The sequence below is a fragment of the Homarus americanus genome, unplaced genomic scaffold (genome assembly GCF_018991925.1).
Source record: "Homarus americanus isolate GMGI-L3 unplaced genomic scaffold, GMGI_Hamer_2.0 scaffold57206, whole genome shotgun sequence".
Taxonomy (NCBI): Eukaryota; Metazoa; Arthropoda; class Malacostraca; order Decapoda; family Nephropidae; genus Homarus; species Homarus americanus.
In genome coordinates, this window is record NW_024720077.1 from 222858 (window position 1) to 242173 (window position 19316).

At 42.9% G+C, this 19316-nt stretch overlaps 1 protein-coding gene and 3 non-coding genes across 4 annotated transcripts in view; 2 read left to right on the forward strand and 2 right to left on the reverse strand.

Annotated features, from left to right (window-relative positions):
• Nucleotides 1–3094: 3094 nt before the first annotated feature.
• Nucleotides 3095–3178, reverse strand: Trnal-cag. Its single transcript has one exon. It is a non-coding gene; the product is annotated as a tRNA-Leu (tRNA).
• A 447-nt stretch (nucleotides 3179–3625) lies between these two features.
• Nucleotides 3626–3709, forward strand: Trnal-cag. The gene has a single exon. It is a non-coding gene; the product is annotated as a tRNA-Leu (tRNA).
• A 533-nt stretch (nucleotides 3710–4242) lies between these two features.
• Trnal-cag lies at nucleotides 4243–4326 on the reverse strand. Its single transcript has one exon. It is a non-coding gene; the product is annotated as a tRNA-Leu (tRNA).
• A 5789-nt stretch (nucleotides 4327–10115) lies between these two features.
• LOC121860376 (nuclear receptor subfamily 2 group F member 1-A-like) overlaps nucleotides 10116–19316 on the forward strand; it is a 30650-nt gene continuing 21449 nt past the window's right edge. Inside the window, exons 1-3 of the mRNA XM_042357497.1 lie at nucleotides 10116–10698; nucleotides 11047–11196; nucleotides 15597–15671. Coding sequence (XP_042213431.1) covers nucleotides 10398–10698; nucleotides 11047–11196; nucleotides 15597–15671 — 526 coding nt within the window. The 5' untranslated portion in view covers nucleotides 10116–10397. The remainder of the gene's footprint in view (nucleotides 10699–11046; nucleotides 11197–15596; nucleotides 15672–19316) is intronic.

Below are 19316 nucleotides of genomic sequence, written 5' to 3' on the forward strand. Positions count from 1 at the left end.
TCTCTCTCTCTCTCTCTCTCTCTCTCTCTCACACACACACCCCACTGTACAACTTAAAGTGTTCCAAAAAATTTACTTTACACATACGAAACACTGTGTCTAAGATATATGTAAATCACTACACTACGATGGCTTTGTGAGGTAGCTGTAGTGAGGGTGGTTGAACTACGCCATCTACAGTGTGTGTGTGTGTGTGTGTGTGTGTGTGGTATAAGATTCGTCATAATACATCGCTGGAGATTGACGCCCGGAAAGCTGATAATGGGAGGAGATACGCATATACGCACGGAGTCCTAGAGAGAGAGAGAGAGAGAGAGAGAGAATATATATGCGTGAGATAGTCTGAGTATGAGAGTAAGTATATTCGTAAACATAATATAACTTAGTATACCTCTCCCTGGTATACGCAAATATAATATAGTATATCCCACAACACTACAGTATAATTCTCTCTACACAATCGAGATATAACCAAAATATAACACCAATATGACCTTGATATATTATCACTTTAATACTTTAATCTTCAACATAACCCTGAAACATCCTCATCATAACCTTAACATAAAATCAGTACCGCTGTAACATAACCCTGATTTACCCATACTACCACTATCCCAACATAACCCTGGTATAACCTCGCCATCACTCCCAACATAACCACAGTATCACCGCAATATAACCCTGATACAGCCTCACCATCACCTCAACATATCCCTGGTATAGTCTCACCACCACCCCCAACATAACCCTGAAATAACCTCACCACCACCACCACAACATAACCCTGGTATAACCTGGGGCCATAATCGGGTGGCACCATTGTGTATTCTCTTTGTGGGTCTGGCACTAAAAGCATCGGTTACGGGTGCATCCTCTTACCGGGATTAGTGCCTCCATCTCTCACTGATGACGACTTACTAATAAATGAATAATGATGGAAATTAATGAATAATTGATAAAGAAGCGCTTGCCACCATAAGAGCCTTCGGTATTTCCAGGGGCAAGGCAGAGTTTCTCAGAGTATCGTGTTGTGTCAGAGATTTGGGGGGAACTGAGGTCCTCCATGTTCCTCACTGCTGCCCACCACCTCTCTGTCTCTCTCATCTCTATCTCTCTCTTCTCTCTCACTTTCTCTCTCTCCCCACCACCAGTTTGTCTAGGAGCTTGCTAACAGGTACCAAATTCCGCCGCTGCTGCCCTTCGAGGTAACGTAGAGAGGCAATTTAGAGCGAAATGCCCCAGCCATTTTAGTATAAGGAGGGAGCAGTGTATTTGGTGTAATGTGTAGCACCGCCGCTGCACCACCACCACCACGGGTTAAGCCTTTCTCCCACTCCTCTTCGCTTCTCGTTTCGCTCACCACAATAAAACACCTACCATATTCAACAGCAAGAAACATGTATAAATTAAACCTTTGTACTGATCTAGCGAAGCATCTACATGTCATTGTGTAAATCTACGTTTTTTGTGTTTTTTAACCGCGTGAGGACGGGTTTGCTACGAGGGGAACAGGTTGAACGAAATGAGGGGAAAGAGACGAGGCACTGTGAGGGTTGGTTCAGGCTAGGTGCATCCCCGTGAAAGCCGGCGCCCAGCCAGCTGAGCCTCGCTGCCCCGGGGAAAGGGGAGGCCGGGGCCACGCCACCACCCACGTATTAAATGGAAGGGGGGGAACAATAATGTTTAGAGATGGGAAGATAAAAAATGCGGCTTAGGATAATCATGAAAATGGGGCGGAAGCTCATTAAACAATCCGAGCAACAGATAATACGAGAAGACGGATGGTGGGGACGTGCAGGGCTGCTGGCACGAGAGTGGATGTAGATGGATATAAGAAAACTCCTGATAAAGATGGAATAGGCAAATGTACCTAATAAATGACACTCGAGAGAGACGACAGTAAACCCTGGGCTTGGTGAACACGGACTAAGGGGTTGGGGGAGGGGAAGGAGATGAGAGAGACGGTGATAATAATTCTCACCATAAAAGAAGAAGCCGTATTAGGAGGAAGGTGTCAGATATCATCCCTGAGTAAATGAAAGCTTTCAGGTGGCTCGTTATCACTGGTGATCGCCGACACCTGATTGGTTGGTGAATACGGGCCAATCCCTGTGCTTCTTTATCATACCATGTGTTACTCGCAGCCAATCACAGTACTTCTTGATCAAGCGATAAACCAGTCATAACCATTCAATTTAATTCCCTGATTTGTTAAAAGATTTACTCTCATATAATCACCTTACTTCTAGATCACACACAATATTCCCCCCAGCCAATCACTGCTTTCTGATCACCTGGCATACTTCTGGTAACCAATCACAGTGTTTCTTAATCACTAGCCACTCACGATCGCGGGTTCAGACTGATGTATAATAATAACATCTGAATCCTCGTATGTGATTGGCTCTCAGAGGATTCATGACCGTACAGTAAGGCAGGTGTCCTTGATCAAGCCCTGAGTGATGTTCTCTCATCACCATCACTGACTCATCAACCTCCTGGGCCTATATTATTATTTATTCGTAAGATAAATTTTCCCCAAACTGAACGTACGAAAATACATCAAACTGACCCACGTAAACAATGGTGTCGGAAATGTATACAAACTGTATTTTAACTCGGTACAGCAACAACACCTTGAGATAAAATGCAGCGTAAGTATATTAAGAAAATACAGCAACAGTACCTTGAAAAGTAATATAACAACAACACCTTAAAAGTTATACAACACAATACAGTACATGTGACAAAGTTGTACGTTGTGTGTTGGATTAACAGCCGGACACATGACAATGAGTTGTGACAGTGTGATCGATAGTCGAGATATGTTTGTTTAATACACTATTCAATATTTACCTGTCAACTCCGGCCATCATCTACCTGGGTTTGGCATCACATTGTTACCACAAAAGGTTAAGAGAGAAAAGGCTTTTCTTCCCTTAAAGTTCGGGTATTTGTGAGCCTGTTACATGACAAGCTGTTGATGATACACTACCAAGACTGCCCACCAGCCAAACATCTCCTGATCAATGACGATTCGGCCCAAGGCCCAGTAAAATAACCACTCCTCCACCGCAGGCAAAAGTATTCATGTCAGAAGTGGGATTCGAACCCACGCCCGGAAGACCGGACTGCGACCTGAACGCAGCGCCTTAGACCGCTCGGCCATCCTGACGCAAATAATGTTGTAATGTCACCTTAAGAAATCTTACAACAACAGTATCTTAAGATGTGGTACAACAACAGTACCTTAAGATGTGGTACAACAACAGTACCTTAAGATGTGGTGCTACAACAGTACCTTAAGATGTGGTACAACAACAGTACCTTAAGATGTGGTACAACAACAGTACCTTAAGATGTGGTACAACAACAGTACCTTAAGATGTAGTACAACAACAGATCCAATGTTGGGACCATCAAGACACTTAGTTCAGCTGCTTCAATGATTCAACTTGAGGTGGTTCGGACTCACACTGTGACTGGCTGGTGGAAGGGACCTGTTGTTGTATCACATCTTAAGGTACTGTTGTTGTACCACATCTTAAGGTACTGTTGTTGTACCACATCTTAAGGTACTGTTGTTGTTTGAGTTCTTAAGGTAAAATTACGTTCAACTTACGTCAGGATGGCCGAGCGGTCCAAGGCGCTGCGTTCAGGTCGCAGTCCGGTCTTCCGGGCGTGGGTTCGAATCCCACTTCTGACATGAATACTTTTGTCTGCGGCGGAGGAGTGGTTATTATATTGATCTGGCGCTCCATTGGTCATGTTGTCGAATTCACATTAAGTGGGCCATGTTTTGACTTATTCCCCGTAAAAGAGGTGTAAACATATCCTCACCTGCTTCTCATTATAACCCAAACTGGTTCACACATTATCCAGACTTTAAGGGAAGAAATACCTTTACTACGAAGCCTCTGATAATGATTTTAGGTTTTTGGTTGACTATCGGATGTATACAAGACAGTGGGCTCAGGGTGTGACCTATGCTCACGCTTTAGATCATGGAATATTTACCTGTTAACCCCGGCTGTCGTCACATATTATTATCACAAAAGGTTAAGAGAGAAAAGGCTTTTCTTCCCTTAAAGTTCGGGTATTTGTGAGCCTGTTACATGACAAGCTGTTGATGATACACTACCACTACTGCCTACCAGCCAAACATCACCTGGTCAAAGGCAATTCGACCCAAGGGCCCAGTACAATAACCACTCCTCCACCACAGGCAAAAAGCATTCATGTCAGAAGTGGGATTCGAACCCACGCCCGGAAGACCGGACTGCGACCTGAACGCAGCGCCTTGGACCGCTCGGCCATCCTGACGTAAATGTTATCGTAATATCACCATAAGAAATGATACAACAACAGTACCTTAAGAACTTCCACCAAACAACCACAGTGTGAGTCCGAACCACCTCAAGTTGAATCATTGAAGCAGCTGAAGGAAGTGTCTTGATGGTCCCAACATTGAACCTGTTGTTGCACCACATTTTAAGGTACTGTTGTTGTACCACATTTTAGGGTGAATTTCGTAGTAACAGTTCTATAAAACAGATGCCAATGGACCTCCTCCCGCTTAATACATCATTCCAGCCTATAGATGACTGTGGAACCCCTACCCCCCCTCCCCCTCTCACCACACCTAAGTACATCATTCTGGTCCTTAAAACCCCCCTACTTAGATACGCCGTTGTAGCCCTCATGCCCCGAGGCGGCAGGAACCAAGAACAGATTGTAAATAATAACACGTCCAGCTTTCCCGCGCATTTTTCAAAATCATACCAAAGGATTTATTTTATTTTTGTTCGTTAGATTTCCTTGTTTTGTTTTTCTCACGTTGTATGAATATGGTAGTGGGAAGGTTATTTCGTTCATTACATTTACTGTTTTTGTTTTTGTATTTGTTATAACTTCTTTTTCATCGTTAGATTTCCTCCCAACTTCTTTCCCTTTACGTTCGAGTTTATTGGTATTTTCATTATCCTCCCCCCTTTTGTTGATCTGATTTTTTCCCCCACGTTCAACTATGCCGTTCCTACTATCATTTTTTTTCCGTTCGATGATATATTTTTTTCCCACGTTCAACTATGTCGTTCCTATCGCCCACACCCCCGTATATGGTTCTCCGCATCAGTAACGTTATATACAGAATTACAGGACGTGTGTGTGTGTGTGTGTGTGTGTGTGTGTGTGTGTGTGTGTGTGTGTGTGCTTTCATGGCGGAAACACACATAGATCCCAGTCAGGGTTCTGAATTTAATCCTTAAATGAGATGGGGAAGGAAGGAAGGGAGGGAGGGTGGTGGGCGGTGGGTGGGTGGGTGGGTGGGTGGGTGGGATGAGGAGAGGGGTATTGGTGTACTTCCTGTGGTGTGTGTGTGTGTGCTCTCACTGTATGGGTAGAGGGGAGAGAGGGAGGGATATGGAAGGGAGGAAAGGGGAAAGGAAGGGGAGGGGAATGGTGGAAGAGAAGACAGATAATGAAGGAAAGGAAAGGGCGAAGAAGGTGAGGAAATGAGAGGAAGTGGGTGATAGGAGAGGGGAGAGAAGTGGAGAGGAAAGGAGGGAGAGAGGGAGAAAAAGGGAAGGAGATAGAAAGAAAGAAAAAGAGAGGGAGGGGATGGGATTGATATATAGGGAAAAGGGGAAAAGAGAGGGAGAGAGAGAGAGAGAGAGAGAGAGAGAGAGAGAGAACGGGAAAGGGGAGGGGAATTTAGGAGGAAGTGGAGAGATGGAAAGGATGGAAGAGGGGAAAGAGGAACTAGAGAGGGAGGGAAGCCAGTCAACTGTGTCATGTACTGTCATCATCGTCATCATCATCATCGTCATTATCATCATCATCATCATCATCATCATCATCATCGTCATCATCATCATCATCATTAAAAACATGACAAATACATATCTATAAAGTTTGAACATGATGGCGATTCATAAATCCACATTAAGCCGGAAATCCAGAGTAAATCGCCCATCATACTGTGAGTAATCATTAAAACATATACGTAACAACTTATAAAATAGTATATGAATCCATTGTAATCCTTAGTAATCCGTAATCCTATATCAATCCCACTATTAGTCTGTGAGCAATTGTTAGTGTATTTGTAAATGGTATATCATTCTATATGTGGATATATTAGCAAAGTATATACCTCGTAAATCCACATATAACTAGGAACTCATGATTATACAGTAGTCCGTCATAGTCCGCAAACCCCTAATACTCCACACCATTAAATAATTCTAATTCTAAATCAAATTCCTTTAAATAACCTCAACAAATCTTTGTTAATTCCAAATAAATTCTCTTATAAACAACAAATATTAGAAGAACTCAAAAGCTTTTTATTAAGATACAAATGACTTTATTTCTAAGTAAAAAAAATCATGAAACCTCAATATAATTTTCTATAGTCCTAAGGAAATTCGTCTCTATATCACAAAGGTTTAGAGACGGTGACTGTGGCTCTATATTCTCTACATCATCCCCCAGGTACCTTCATCATCCTTCCTCAGGTAATCTCAATACCTGCCTATCACTCAGCATGTTAGATAAAAGCTTAATGTCTCCTTCATTCAAGATGGATTGTTGACATTTGAGGTGTGTGTGTGTGTGTGTGTGTGTGTGTGTGTAACCTTTCCCCTCGCTCAAGACTCACATCCAACCCGATATATATATTTGGCACTAGAACCAACCTCCAGGAGAACCGAGAGAACTGGGAGAACCGGGATAAAGTGAACCTCCTTAGTGATTATGAGAACTTTCTTATTACCCGCTAAGAACAGGACTCAGTGAATACCTCCTCCTCGAAGAACCGGACTCAATGAAAAACTCCTCCTCGAAGAACCGAGCAACATCACAGCGACCTAAAATCACCCCCCCCCCCCCACAAAAAATATATATAAAAAATATAATCCTTTAATCTCCTGGGGGGATTTCTACTCGCTTGCTCACATATAATCCCTACGAACACATGTTAAATCCCAGACACTTATGGGCCCTATGCGTGGCTCGATGCACAACACACATGTAACCTCTCTGTTATGTTCTTCACTGTTGGCCATCAATCCCCTGAACACCTTTTTTCATCATAGAGATGTTGCTGTGCAATCCAGGTAATCCAGAACGCAGGTGTAATTAACGGTACAGGTGTAATCCATGATACAGGTGTAATCCAGAGTATGGTTACGATAAACATATAGCCATAACTTCATTATTTTAAAACCCATCATTATAAACCCATAGCAATTAACCCATCATTGTAAACCCATAGCCATTGACCCATCATTATAAACCCATAGCCATTAACCCATCATTATAAACCCATAGCCATTAACCCATCATTATAAACCCATAGCCATTAACCCATCATTATAGACCCATAGCCATAACACATCATTAAAAACCCATAGCCATAAAACATCATTATAAACCCATTAACCCATCATTATAAACCCACAAAAATAACCCACCATTATAAACCCATTAACTCATCATTATAAACCCATAGCCATGACCCATGACGTACGTAGACTTAAACGAAATATAATCCTTAACACAACATACAAAACCCATAGGCCTATAACCCCCATAGGTACATAGGCCTATACGAACCTATCTCTTCCGTGTCGTTCGTATTGTCTCTCTACAATTCTTATATAAAATAGGCAAAATTCCCAACAAAATTGGAAAATCTCAAAGAATGGGATTTTGTACTTACCCAAAATCACCATTAAATTCTAAGCCTTATTTTCGCTCCAAGTCTGAAATAGAAAAGAAATAATTAAAAAATATAAGGTTGTTATATATGTAATTAAGAAACCCCGTGATTTTAACCCCATAAATACAACTCCGTGATTATAACCCCATAAATACAACTCTAAAATCACAACCCCCCCCATATATATATAACCCCATAATTTTAACTCCATAAATACAACCCCAAATGTGTAACCAAATAAATATTCTATAACATATGACTCCATCAATGCATTCTCATAACTTTAACCTGACAACTACAACCGCCATTATATTTCTGAATCACCCTCAGCTTCTATACCAAACTAAGGATATCACACACACACACACACACACACACACACACACACACACACACACACACACACACACACACAACCTCACCTTACGTCCAATCTAAAAATACACTGGCTAGTTAGTCACGTCCAATCCTACATCATTCCCAACCTCCCTCCTCCCCTCCAGACTGGCCAATCCCACAAGTGTGTACAACAATGTGTTCCGAACGGATGTGGTGGCGAGCTGCGTGCGCACTTATGTGTGTGTGTGTGTGTGTGTGTGTCTTTGCAGGAGTTTATGTTCAACTGCGTAGGTGTATGTGTGTGTATAGGTTGTGCGTGTATGCATATGTATGTGTCAGCGTTTGTATACGTGTACAGTATATGTGTGTGTGGGTTTGTGTAGCGACCGATCATAAACTACGACCACACAACAAACTCCTATTTATTCAATATAATATAGCATAATTGCATGTAAATATGGAGATGTTAAAAGTATATAAGTGACTTGATATATATATATATATATATATATATGTGTGTGTGCGGTATTGAAGGTGATGTCACACTACTACTACTACTACTACTACTACTACTACTACTACGACTCTCTTGCTACCACCACGACCACAACTCACTTTTATCCACAACAACAATCACTATTCCCATCACAACAACAACCACCCTCATTATAACTTCCATGGCTACTATAACAACCACCACTCCCATCACCACAATTACAATTTCAACTACCACAATCTCCATCATTACCACCACTACTATCGTAACCATCACCACCACTACCAGCAGCTGCAGTGTGACCTGAAGAGTGTAGTCGTCACACACACACACACACACACACACACACACACACACACACACACACAATAAATATAACATTCTTTAGTAGAAAACTGACACCAAGACAAGCTCAAGAAATTTAATGGAGGTAGACGATGCTTTAGAAGTGACACCCATTAAATGGTTTTATTATGGAGAGTTAGTGGAGAGTTAGTGGAGAGTTAGTGAGGTGTCGGTGGTGGCTGGGCTCCGTAAAAGAACAGGAGGCTTTGTTCCCACACTGTAATAAATCTTGCAACTTGCTCGATGAATCTGCTTTGAAGTGTGTTTATGTGAAGGTCGCTATTGTGGTATCTCCGTCAGGGTACCTTTTTTTATACCGTATCTCTGCTTATTATTTCCCCCTTTTCCTTCTAAGAATTTATTGATCTAAGACTTACTAGCAGCTATATGTGGGAAGTGTTTTATGTTAAAAGTCCCAAAAGCAATATATTCTGTAAAAGTGTGTTGGTTTATTATTAGTGTGTGGTGGAAGGTAAGGTGTGCTGCGTGAGTGTGAAGGTGAGGGTGTAAAATTATGTAATTAGCTAGAGTGCGGAGAGCGTTCCGGAACCTCGTGTCACTGGTAGGCCTCTCACACCGACTTTCTCACTCGCACACCAGCAGCGCGGGGTTCAGACGTCCAGACCCCGAACCCTGACGCTATCTGCCATACCTCATTACCTTAAATAATTCCTCTTAATTAATTTACTTTGTGTAAACAAACACAATTGTAGTTTGTGAGATAGTTGTCAGGTTGTTAATGTTAAACAGTAAACTGAAGTAATGTTTAGATGCTTAATTATACTAAAAAGTATTTTTTCTTGCGAGAGTTGCAATATGTAGTAGTTGGCCCCGCCCCGCCCCGAGCGCTCATTGGTTCAGCGCCCTCACGACCCGCCAACCAGAGGCCGCCCCGCCACCGGACACTGATCAACCTTGCCGCCTTTTGCCGTCAACTTATTTTCACGTTTTAGTTTATATATTATTAGAGAGAGAGTTTGTGTTTGTTAGTTGTAGTGTAGATAACATAAAGTCACTATTTCTACAACATTATACAACTATCTCATAAGAAAGTAACGGCGGCATCAGTGTTTGATGTGACTGTCGGGTGACGACCAATGGGTGTCCGGGGCGGGCGGGGTCGCGGCCCCGTGGCCTGGTGGCCCGCCCCCTGCCCCGCACGGCCCGTCCCCGCCCTCCGCCCGCCGGGCCGCAGCGCCGCTCGCCCAGTGTACACAGCACAGTGCTCCACGCAGGGTGTGTGACGCGCGCCCCTCACCCCTCAGTGTTAGCCTGCCTGACAGGTCACCCCCGCTATCACCCGCCTGATAGGTGGCCCCGCTATACCCGTGTGACAGGTAGCACCGCCATATCAGGATAATACCCACATGTCCATCTCCTCCAGTGCCACAGTGGATTATAGCCTAGTGTGCCAGTGATCATGCCAAACTGGCGGTGCCCAGGAGTGTAAAGTTATAACTTGTGTTCCACCCCTGGCGGAGGTGGTTGTCAATGTTTGTGCCAGAACAGTGCCACGATAAGATGGCTCTAGTAGTGCCCCCGGGGCCCACGTGGCGCGACCCGCCCGTGTCCCTGCCCCCCACCACGGGGGAGGACGTCACCCGGGAACTGGGTGCCAGCGTCACCCCACAGCCCGCCGCCCCACAGACGCCCACACCTAATTCCACGGCGGGCAGCGCGCCCTCCTCGGCGCCCAGCCCTACAGGCGACGACAAGAACGCCCAGAACATGACGTGTGTCGTGTGCAGCGACAAGAGCTCAGGGAAACACTATGGCCAATTCACCTGTGAAGGTACGCACCACCCACGGCCCGCCCACGCCCGGGGCCATGCCGCCCGGGCTACCCCGCACGGGAGGCCCGGGCGGCTGACTCCTGTCTCATGTCTACGGGCCACTGTGACCCCAGGTCACGGGCCACCGTTACCTGGGGTCACAGTGGCCCCACGCATGGTGTCCTCCCCGACATGTATTGATAATTCCTTGTAATTTGGACTTTACTTATTTTTGTGATAATATTATTATTGAAACATAAACCCATCCTCCCTCTTGCCTGGTGGAGGAGGTGTGTCACTGCCTGCTGACCCCTCGTCCGCCGCGGTGCCCCCCTGTGCCACACTATTAACGCCGTCCTCCCCCGCAGGCTGCAAGAGCTTCTTCAAGCGGTCGGTGCGGCGGAACCTGCAGTACTCATGCAGAGGAAACCGCAACTGTCCCATCGACCAGCATCACCGTAACCAGTGTCAGTACTGTAGACTCAAGAAATGCTTCAAAGTCGGCATGAGGAGAGAAGGTGAGTGTGACTTCCCACCTGTGACATTCCTGTAACACTTGTGTTGTATCAGTAGCGCACATTGTCGTCACGCTCAGTCACGTAGTGTCCGCGCAGGAGATACTTCCTCGTGTAACACACAAACCTGTATTACAGTGCCTGGTGTAGTGTCATACATGTCTTAGAATGACAGTGCCAAGTGTAGTGACATCCCCAACTAGCATGGTAGTTCTCGTGCAGTGCCATGCAATACTTGGTGTGATGGTGCCTGGTATAATGACACACATACCTGACATAAGAGTGTCTAGTTCAGTGTCACTATACCATGACACACCACACCAACTCATGCACATGAGCTACACAGCCACTCTGGACGAAAAAAAAAAACTCATGCGCCTCTTAAGATTCTTCTGACATAAGTGACAGTAGGAAAATAGTTTCTTATGAAAACTTTATGGCTTAAAATGACCACTACAAAATATATACAAACGTTACCAAAAATGCATAAAGTACTCGAGGGAACATATTTTAATAAGACCTATGAGACTCCAATCCTTGAAATATTTATTACTGCACAGAGTACTGGAAAAGCTGCACAAAAGGAATGTACAATCAACAAGTTTCAAGATCATGTGCAAGGTGGTCATGATCTCAGCATATCGCGGAAAAACTGCCGGTCAACCAGTCCATCTTCGGCGAGGCAAAAAACACACACACACACACACACACACACACACACACACACACACACGAACCTCACCTGCGGTTGTATCAAATCCCACTAACTACCTGCTGAACGAGTGACCGCAGGGCTAAACCTTAACACTACCAAAGGTGTCACTCAAACGTATCCACTGGGCTAAACTCTTTAATAAATTTTAATCAAGTACGTCATTACATCGCGCGTCCGATTATTAACTCTGCTACAAAAACTCGGGTCGGTCTTGGTAGATTGTTGACCAGAGGAGGTGAGTCGACCAGTTCGCCCCCGGTCCAGCCAGCCAGCCAGTAACTCTCGCGTCATTAATCGTTAGAGTTACGTTATTATTTACACTACGTTGTTTATTACAGTTATCAATAGTTTAACGTCAGGGGGGATCACGTGTGTGAACTACGAACAATAAACATGACGAGTGACTTAACAAGGCTGTGATGTGTATGTGTGTGTGTGTGAGTCGATCATGTGTATTAAAGAGTAAACGTGAGCGTGTCCAAGTTTTTTTTTTACATGTTTATATAGATTATCTTTAATTTGTGTGTAAGTGTATCCAGGAGATAGACCTTGACAAAGATTAATAATTCGAGGAGGAAGAGGATGTAAAGGAAGCGATGACTGACGACAAGGAGGGGCTGGCGACACCTCCGGCCCCCCACTACAAACACAGTAAAACTAACCATCCATACACACTAATTCACAGAGTCACGAATTATGAGAGATGTTCTGTCATCACGATAACCTTGAAGTGTTATAGACTTTAATAATAACGATAGATTATGTGAAAACGAAAAAAGAGGTTTTAAAGTTGATTTATGAGAAAGGGTGAGTGAGCAGGTCCCGGGCAGAACGGTGGTGGCCGGCCCAGTGTTGCTCTGCAAATTGGCCAGTCCTTGACAAATTGCGTCCACGAGTGTAGCTGTGTTGTGACGGATGAGGGGGAGCTGGGGAGGGACACACTGCTGTTATTAAGACTATTATATTGCCTGTGAGTAGAGGAATTATACTAGTGGTGTGAGGGAGGGAGGCAGTCCACCAGACCTGTACTGCGTCCCTCATAAATCAACCACTTTGCATCCTATCCACGTTACCCGACGACTCTAGGGAGGGGAGGGGGGGTCCAGGGGAGAAGGGGGAATATTCGGCCATAAGCGACTATCAATTATAGCACCGCCTCGTTTAACAGATACATCACAAGCTAACGATAATTAAGGATGGTAGTGATCAGGAGGCGAGGAGTGGTGGAGCCGCTAGGGTGAGGTGGAGTAGAGTCGCCACCCCAGCCCCCAGGTCCGCCTTCAGCAACTATGCTAATTTTATTGGAGGCGTTTCGTATTTGTCAGACAAGTTCGCGCCTCTTAGTGATGGCGCAAGACCAGTCCAGAAGACGGTTATCTGCGCCTCTGTCATTCATTACACGCTGGTGGCTAGAGGACACGTTAGCGTTAAGTAAACGACCGGAATGATTACTGTCATGTCCGTCTTGTTGATAGAATTTTGGGAGAAAAAATTTGACATTGAATAATGAAGAATACATCTTTAAGACGCACCTAAGATAATCATTGTCGCTGTCTGTTTACATGATATACAGTTATGATAATCAAAGCTCTTTTTTTCAAGCATTAAGAAATGTTTTAAGTCAATATAACATTTTCTTACCCAGTAAATACCCAAGTTGTGAGGGAGTGATGCTTCACAACACAACATCTCGCGCCAGGGTAAACACTCACAGTAATACAGCCAACATATTTTAAGAACCTAATAACCACGCAAAAAAACTGAGATAATGTGCTATTGAATGTAAGAGAGGAGGATAAACTGCGCGGTAACACAGGAAGTTACAAGTTTTCCGAGAGAGAGAGAGAGAGAGAGAGAGAGAGAGAGAGAGAGAGAGAGAGAGAATAATTTTACGGGTGAAACTGCCAAGTTATGACAAGGTATCAAACTAGCCCTAGCTGCAGTGTTGCTCATGAAGGTTAACAATATTTACCTGGGAAAAAAATCACAAAACGCGCGGGAGAGTTAACCAAAACACGCGCGAAAAAAAAACCTAACACGCGCGACTCAACTGCCAATTACTTAAACGTAAACATAATTAATGTACGAACCGTGAAGAGAGAGAGAGAGAGAGAGAGAGACAGACAGGGAATAATAAGTACACCAATATGATAACTTTAAGGTAATAATAACCCCGAAGAAGATAACACAAATGAAAGATAATGAAGACAGGTGAAGAACCAGAAGAAAGGTACAATAATAACAATGATAAAGATACATAATAATGGTTAATATAACAACAATAACACCGAACATAACAATGAGAATTAGAGAAGAAAGTTGTTTATCAATACTGAAGGAGACCGAATATAATTATAGCAAGCGATGATGTTGATAATGATAGCGATAGTGATATGAGCGATAAGCTAAAAATAAATAACAAATAAAAAAGACCCAAGACCCTACTGGACGGGTTTGAGTGGTCGCTGAGGCATTATAATAGCAGTACACATCTTAAAACGTAAGTAAATACCAACTAAGTAAGCTACCTAGACTCATATACCGAGGAAGAGCTCGAGACCGCACTGGGAGACAAGAGGTGAGTTCTCTTCTAGTTTTTTCTTATAATTATCTTCGTGGTGATGTGTGTATGCAATTCCTCACTGGGGTTTTTTTTTTCTTAGTATTATTACACCTTGTTAAAAATATTTTATATTAGATACAATTATTATTAAGGTTGAAGTTGTTATTATTATTATTATCCTGATCAAAGGTGTTGGTGGCTTGTGGTGGTGGTAAATGGTTCTTTTGGTGGTGGTTGTGGCTTAATGGTTTATTGTGGTACACTTGGTGATGGTGATTATGGTGACTGTGAAGGAGGGCTGCCACTTAGTATTCCACGGGGAGGGGAGGGGGGGGCGGGTCTACAGGAGCCAGAAGGTCGGGTGCTCTTCACTCGCCCAATAATCATAACATTTTCTTATATCTGAGAAAATAAAAGTAAAACAAAATTGATTCATTAAAAAAAAAACTGTCAAGAGACCATGTTATTTCGTGATGCATGTTGTGAAAAATTTTGTGTTGCGTATCAGAACAACTTAATGTACCAAAAAAAGAACAGAATGTCTTTACCAGTAAATTTTGGCCTAAAAGCTCAAACTGAAAAAGCGAATCATTTATCCCTTTAAAATATTACTTAATCAATATAAGAAAGACGAGTCTACCATTTCCAAAAAACTAAAATAATAACATACTTCTTAAAGTCGCTGAAAAATATGATCAGCCGCACAAAGCTGTTTAGAAATGCCATTAAAATTTGGCTCAACAATTATATGTAACTGGATAACTTGTTGCCCATAACTAAATTATAATATTGGCGTTGGTGGTATAAATTTACAACTATTTTACATTCAAAATTTACCTTCAGCTAAGGAAAATGTTGCCATAAGCGACGTAAACTGTTGACTTCAGATGCAAAACAAAAAGTAATGGCCTTCAGCTGCTTAAACAAGGGCCTTCAGCTGCTTATAAACAAAGTGCCTTCAGCTGCTTAAAAACAAACGGCCTTCAGCTGCTTATAAACAAAGGGCCTTCAGCTGCTTAAAAACAAAGGGCCTTCAGCCGCGTCAAAACAAAAAATGCCCTCAGCTGCATAAATAATTGCCCTAAAGCTGCTGTTGCCCTTTAATAAAGTTATGGCTCTTTTCAGAAAAAAATAATGGGCAGCACCTCCTTCTCATCACCAGCTCAAACTTCCCCCATGGCAAGATAACGACCGAGCAAGGCAAGTGGTCTCTGGTCTCTAACTGGTGTCTCTGGAGGGTGAGGGAGAAGAGGGGGGGTAATGTCTAAAGGGAGTGAGGCAAGAATGAGGAGCAAGGAGAGGAAGAGAGTTTATATTGCCTGTGTATGGAGTTAATATTATATATCCTGCTCCTCTTCCTCCTTCTATTCTTCTTAGTCACCACGGCATCACCAATTATCATCACCACGTTGATTTCTCTCTCTCTCTCTCTCTCTCTCTCTCTCTCTCTCTCTCTCTGGTTTCTTTGGAGGATAAGAATCAAGAAGTAGCTCCTGACTACAACTCTACTACTGATCGGACCAAGAGTAAAGTTATCTCTCTCTCTCTCTCTCTCTCTCTCTCTCTCTCTCTCTCTCTCTTCCGGACAGTTGGGTATAAACAATGCGTGATTCACTAGTATTATCCGGACACTCGATTTTAAATTGTATCCGAACATGCGTTGTCAATCGATTTATATATGCGATAAAGTAGGAGTTTCTAGTCGTGTTTATTTTTTGTATTATCCGAGCAAAGGAATGTTGATGTGGTCTGACTTGTTCGGTTAATCAAAGTAAAAAGGAATGACAATTTTTTTTTCACGGGTTATTATTGTCCTCCCAAGTATCTCGCTGTAACCTATTAAAATGTTTGCCTCAAGTATATAAACACATTCCTTTCATTATTATTTATTTATATCGCTGTCCAGTTAAGATTTCACTTGTTATTCTATTTGTTATTTGGTGTCCTGTGTTTGTTGTATTTGTTTCATGAGTCATTTATTTATATTAAGTGTGTGTGTGTGTGTGTGTTTACATTTGCATGCGTGAGTGTGTGTGCAGTTAAGTGCTTGCATGTCTAAGTTTAGTTTTGCCCCAGAGCGGCTAGTTTATTGTGCATCCTGTGGCTGGTAGAGCGTGTGCATGTATAAGTGTACACAGTAGATGTGCATGCCTGAGTTTGAGCGCGCGAGTGTGTGCATGCATGCATGTAATTTTGCACGCATGTATTTATATGCGGTCGCGTGCGGGTGTCTCATATAACAATCAACTAAGGAGAGAAATAAACCAGGTGTAAAATACGATGTTGTCGGGCAGGTGTTGCCGGCGGGTGTGGCGGCTACAGTCACCCACCACTACACTCACCAGATACAAGTGTTACTGTGTTATGAGTCAGCCTAGCGTCAGCACACACCACCAGCAGTTGACGACTGTCCCTTAGTGTTGTGTCTGTGATAACAATCCCCCAGGGTGGTGTAAGCGTCGCCCAGCGCTGTTTATACTAGTAGGACTGGACAGCGTCTGTTGGATAAAACTTCCCCTGATGAAGCACGATTTCTTGCTTACGACTGTAGATGACGACTGGCGATACAACACTGCTGCAGGAGCCTGTCTACATCACCACAGCTCGCCCTTTGAATTATTATTATTATTATTATTATTATTATTATTATTATTATTATTATTATTTAGTAGTAGTAGTAGTAGTAGTAGAAGTAGTAGTACAACTATAACCTCCATTCATTGAACATTAACTGTGGGCGTTTCATTTGTCAGCAGCTCTGCTCTGTCATGGTATCATTTACTCCTCTAAAACACCTGAGCGTCAATGTACTCGCGTCGGAAACGTAATCATTAGTCTCCAAACAGGTATACGAGATGTTGCTTGCATTATGTCCGTCAGGTGAGTGTGTGTGTGTGTGTGTGTTGTGAGGGGCGGGGACACGGTCATAAGTTAATGTATCACCGCAGTAATTTGGGGACACGTAGTTGACACATGATACACGAGGAAGAAACAGATACCAATCAACTGTGGTAGATGTGTAGTTATTTTAGGTTGCTGGGAATAACAACTTGGTCGATTAGACAGACAGACAGACAGACAGATAGATAGAAAAGATAGATAAATTGATAGATAGAGAGATATATAGACAGAATTAGACAGATAGATATTCAATAAAACAGCCATACAAATTTACAAACGGCTCAACATATAAAATTTTCAATGCAGGTAAACAAACACTCCAGTACGCACAAGAAAATCATCATCAGGTAAACACGATGGAGTTAACACCTGGACAAAGGGGGGTAATTAAGGTGATAGTAAGTGCGAGGAAGATGATTACTGAGGGTGAGGTGTGGAGAGACGGGAGGTGAGGGATGGGAGGGAGGTGAGGTGAGAGAGAGAGGGAGGGTAGGGGAGAGAGAGGGAGGGTGGGTGGGAGAAAGAGAGGGAAGGGGGAGAGGGAGAGAGGTGTCAGCGGGTAGTTACTGTCGCAGGTGATCGGGAATGGTTACTGTGGTTGATCGTGGAGGCTGTGGTTGGCCGTGGAGGCTGTGGTTGATCGTGGAGGCTGTGGTTATGGATGCGTCTCTGTCTTCATGGATGAGTGATCGGATTAATTTATTTGGGAGTCTAGAATGAGTCTGGCGTTGAGAATGAGTGTCTGGCGTTGAGAATGAGTGGCGTTGAGAAGTGTGCTGGAGTTGAGAATGAATGTCTGGCGTTGGGAATATATGTGTGGCGTTAAGAAGAAGTGTCTGGCGTTGAGAATGAATGTGGCGTTGAGAAGTGTGCTGGAGTTGAGAATGAATGTCTGGCGTTGGGAATATATGTGTGGCGTTAAGAAGAAGTGTCTGGCGTTGAGAATGAATGTCTGGCGTTGGGAATATATGCCTGGCGTTGAGAAGAAGTGTCTGGCGTTGATAATAAATATCTGGAGTTGGTAATAAATGTCTACGATCCCGAAAAATAAATGTCTGCCATCGGGAAATAAAAGTACTAACGAAGTGACCAATGAGTGGCTGGCGCTGACAATAAATGAGTGACCGCGGGAACTCATGGCGGGTGTCGGGAACAACTAAGTCCTGGAGTAACAACGGACGGTGAGTTTAGGGTAGTTCATGTCCGTACGTCCGTAGATATGGACAGAATTTAGAACAATAACAAAATATAACCTGTACACCCTTGGTATTCTTGAAGGTGTGTGTGTGTGTATGTGTGTGTGTGTGCACTGATTAAGACGAAAAGGAATTTAATCAAACTAGATAAAACAAAACAAAAAATAAGATAAAAATAAAAGAATAAGTAAAATAATAACGAGAAAAAAAATAAGGAAATAATACAGGATAATTAAGAAGATAAATAATAATAATAATAATAATAATAATAATAATAATAATAAATGAGACAAAAATATAAAATAATCCAAATTTAAGAATAGATGAAAGTATAAGATAAAACAAAAATAATAAAGTAAAGCCAAACGAAACAAAAACAAATAATAATAAATAATGATAATAACTTAGATCACACGAGTCAAAAATAAAAATAAAAAATCCCTCCAAAATTTAAGGATTAGGGAGTTGAGGGCAATTTTCACGATGGGAGCAGCGCGGGTGAGGATGGCGTGTCAACATCCTCGGTAAAAGACGTGGACCTATTTACACAACGCTCCGCCCTTCACACACACACACACACACACACACACCATGCTGCCTCATTTCCTTAGTTACCCATCTTCCAAAACACACACACACACACACACACGCACGCGCGCGCACGTCGACCTTATGCACTCAGTTATCTACGTTTTGAAAATGCGCAGTCTTTATATCAATATTATCTTTCATACACTGCGCTCTTTCT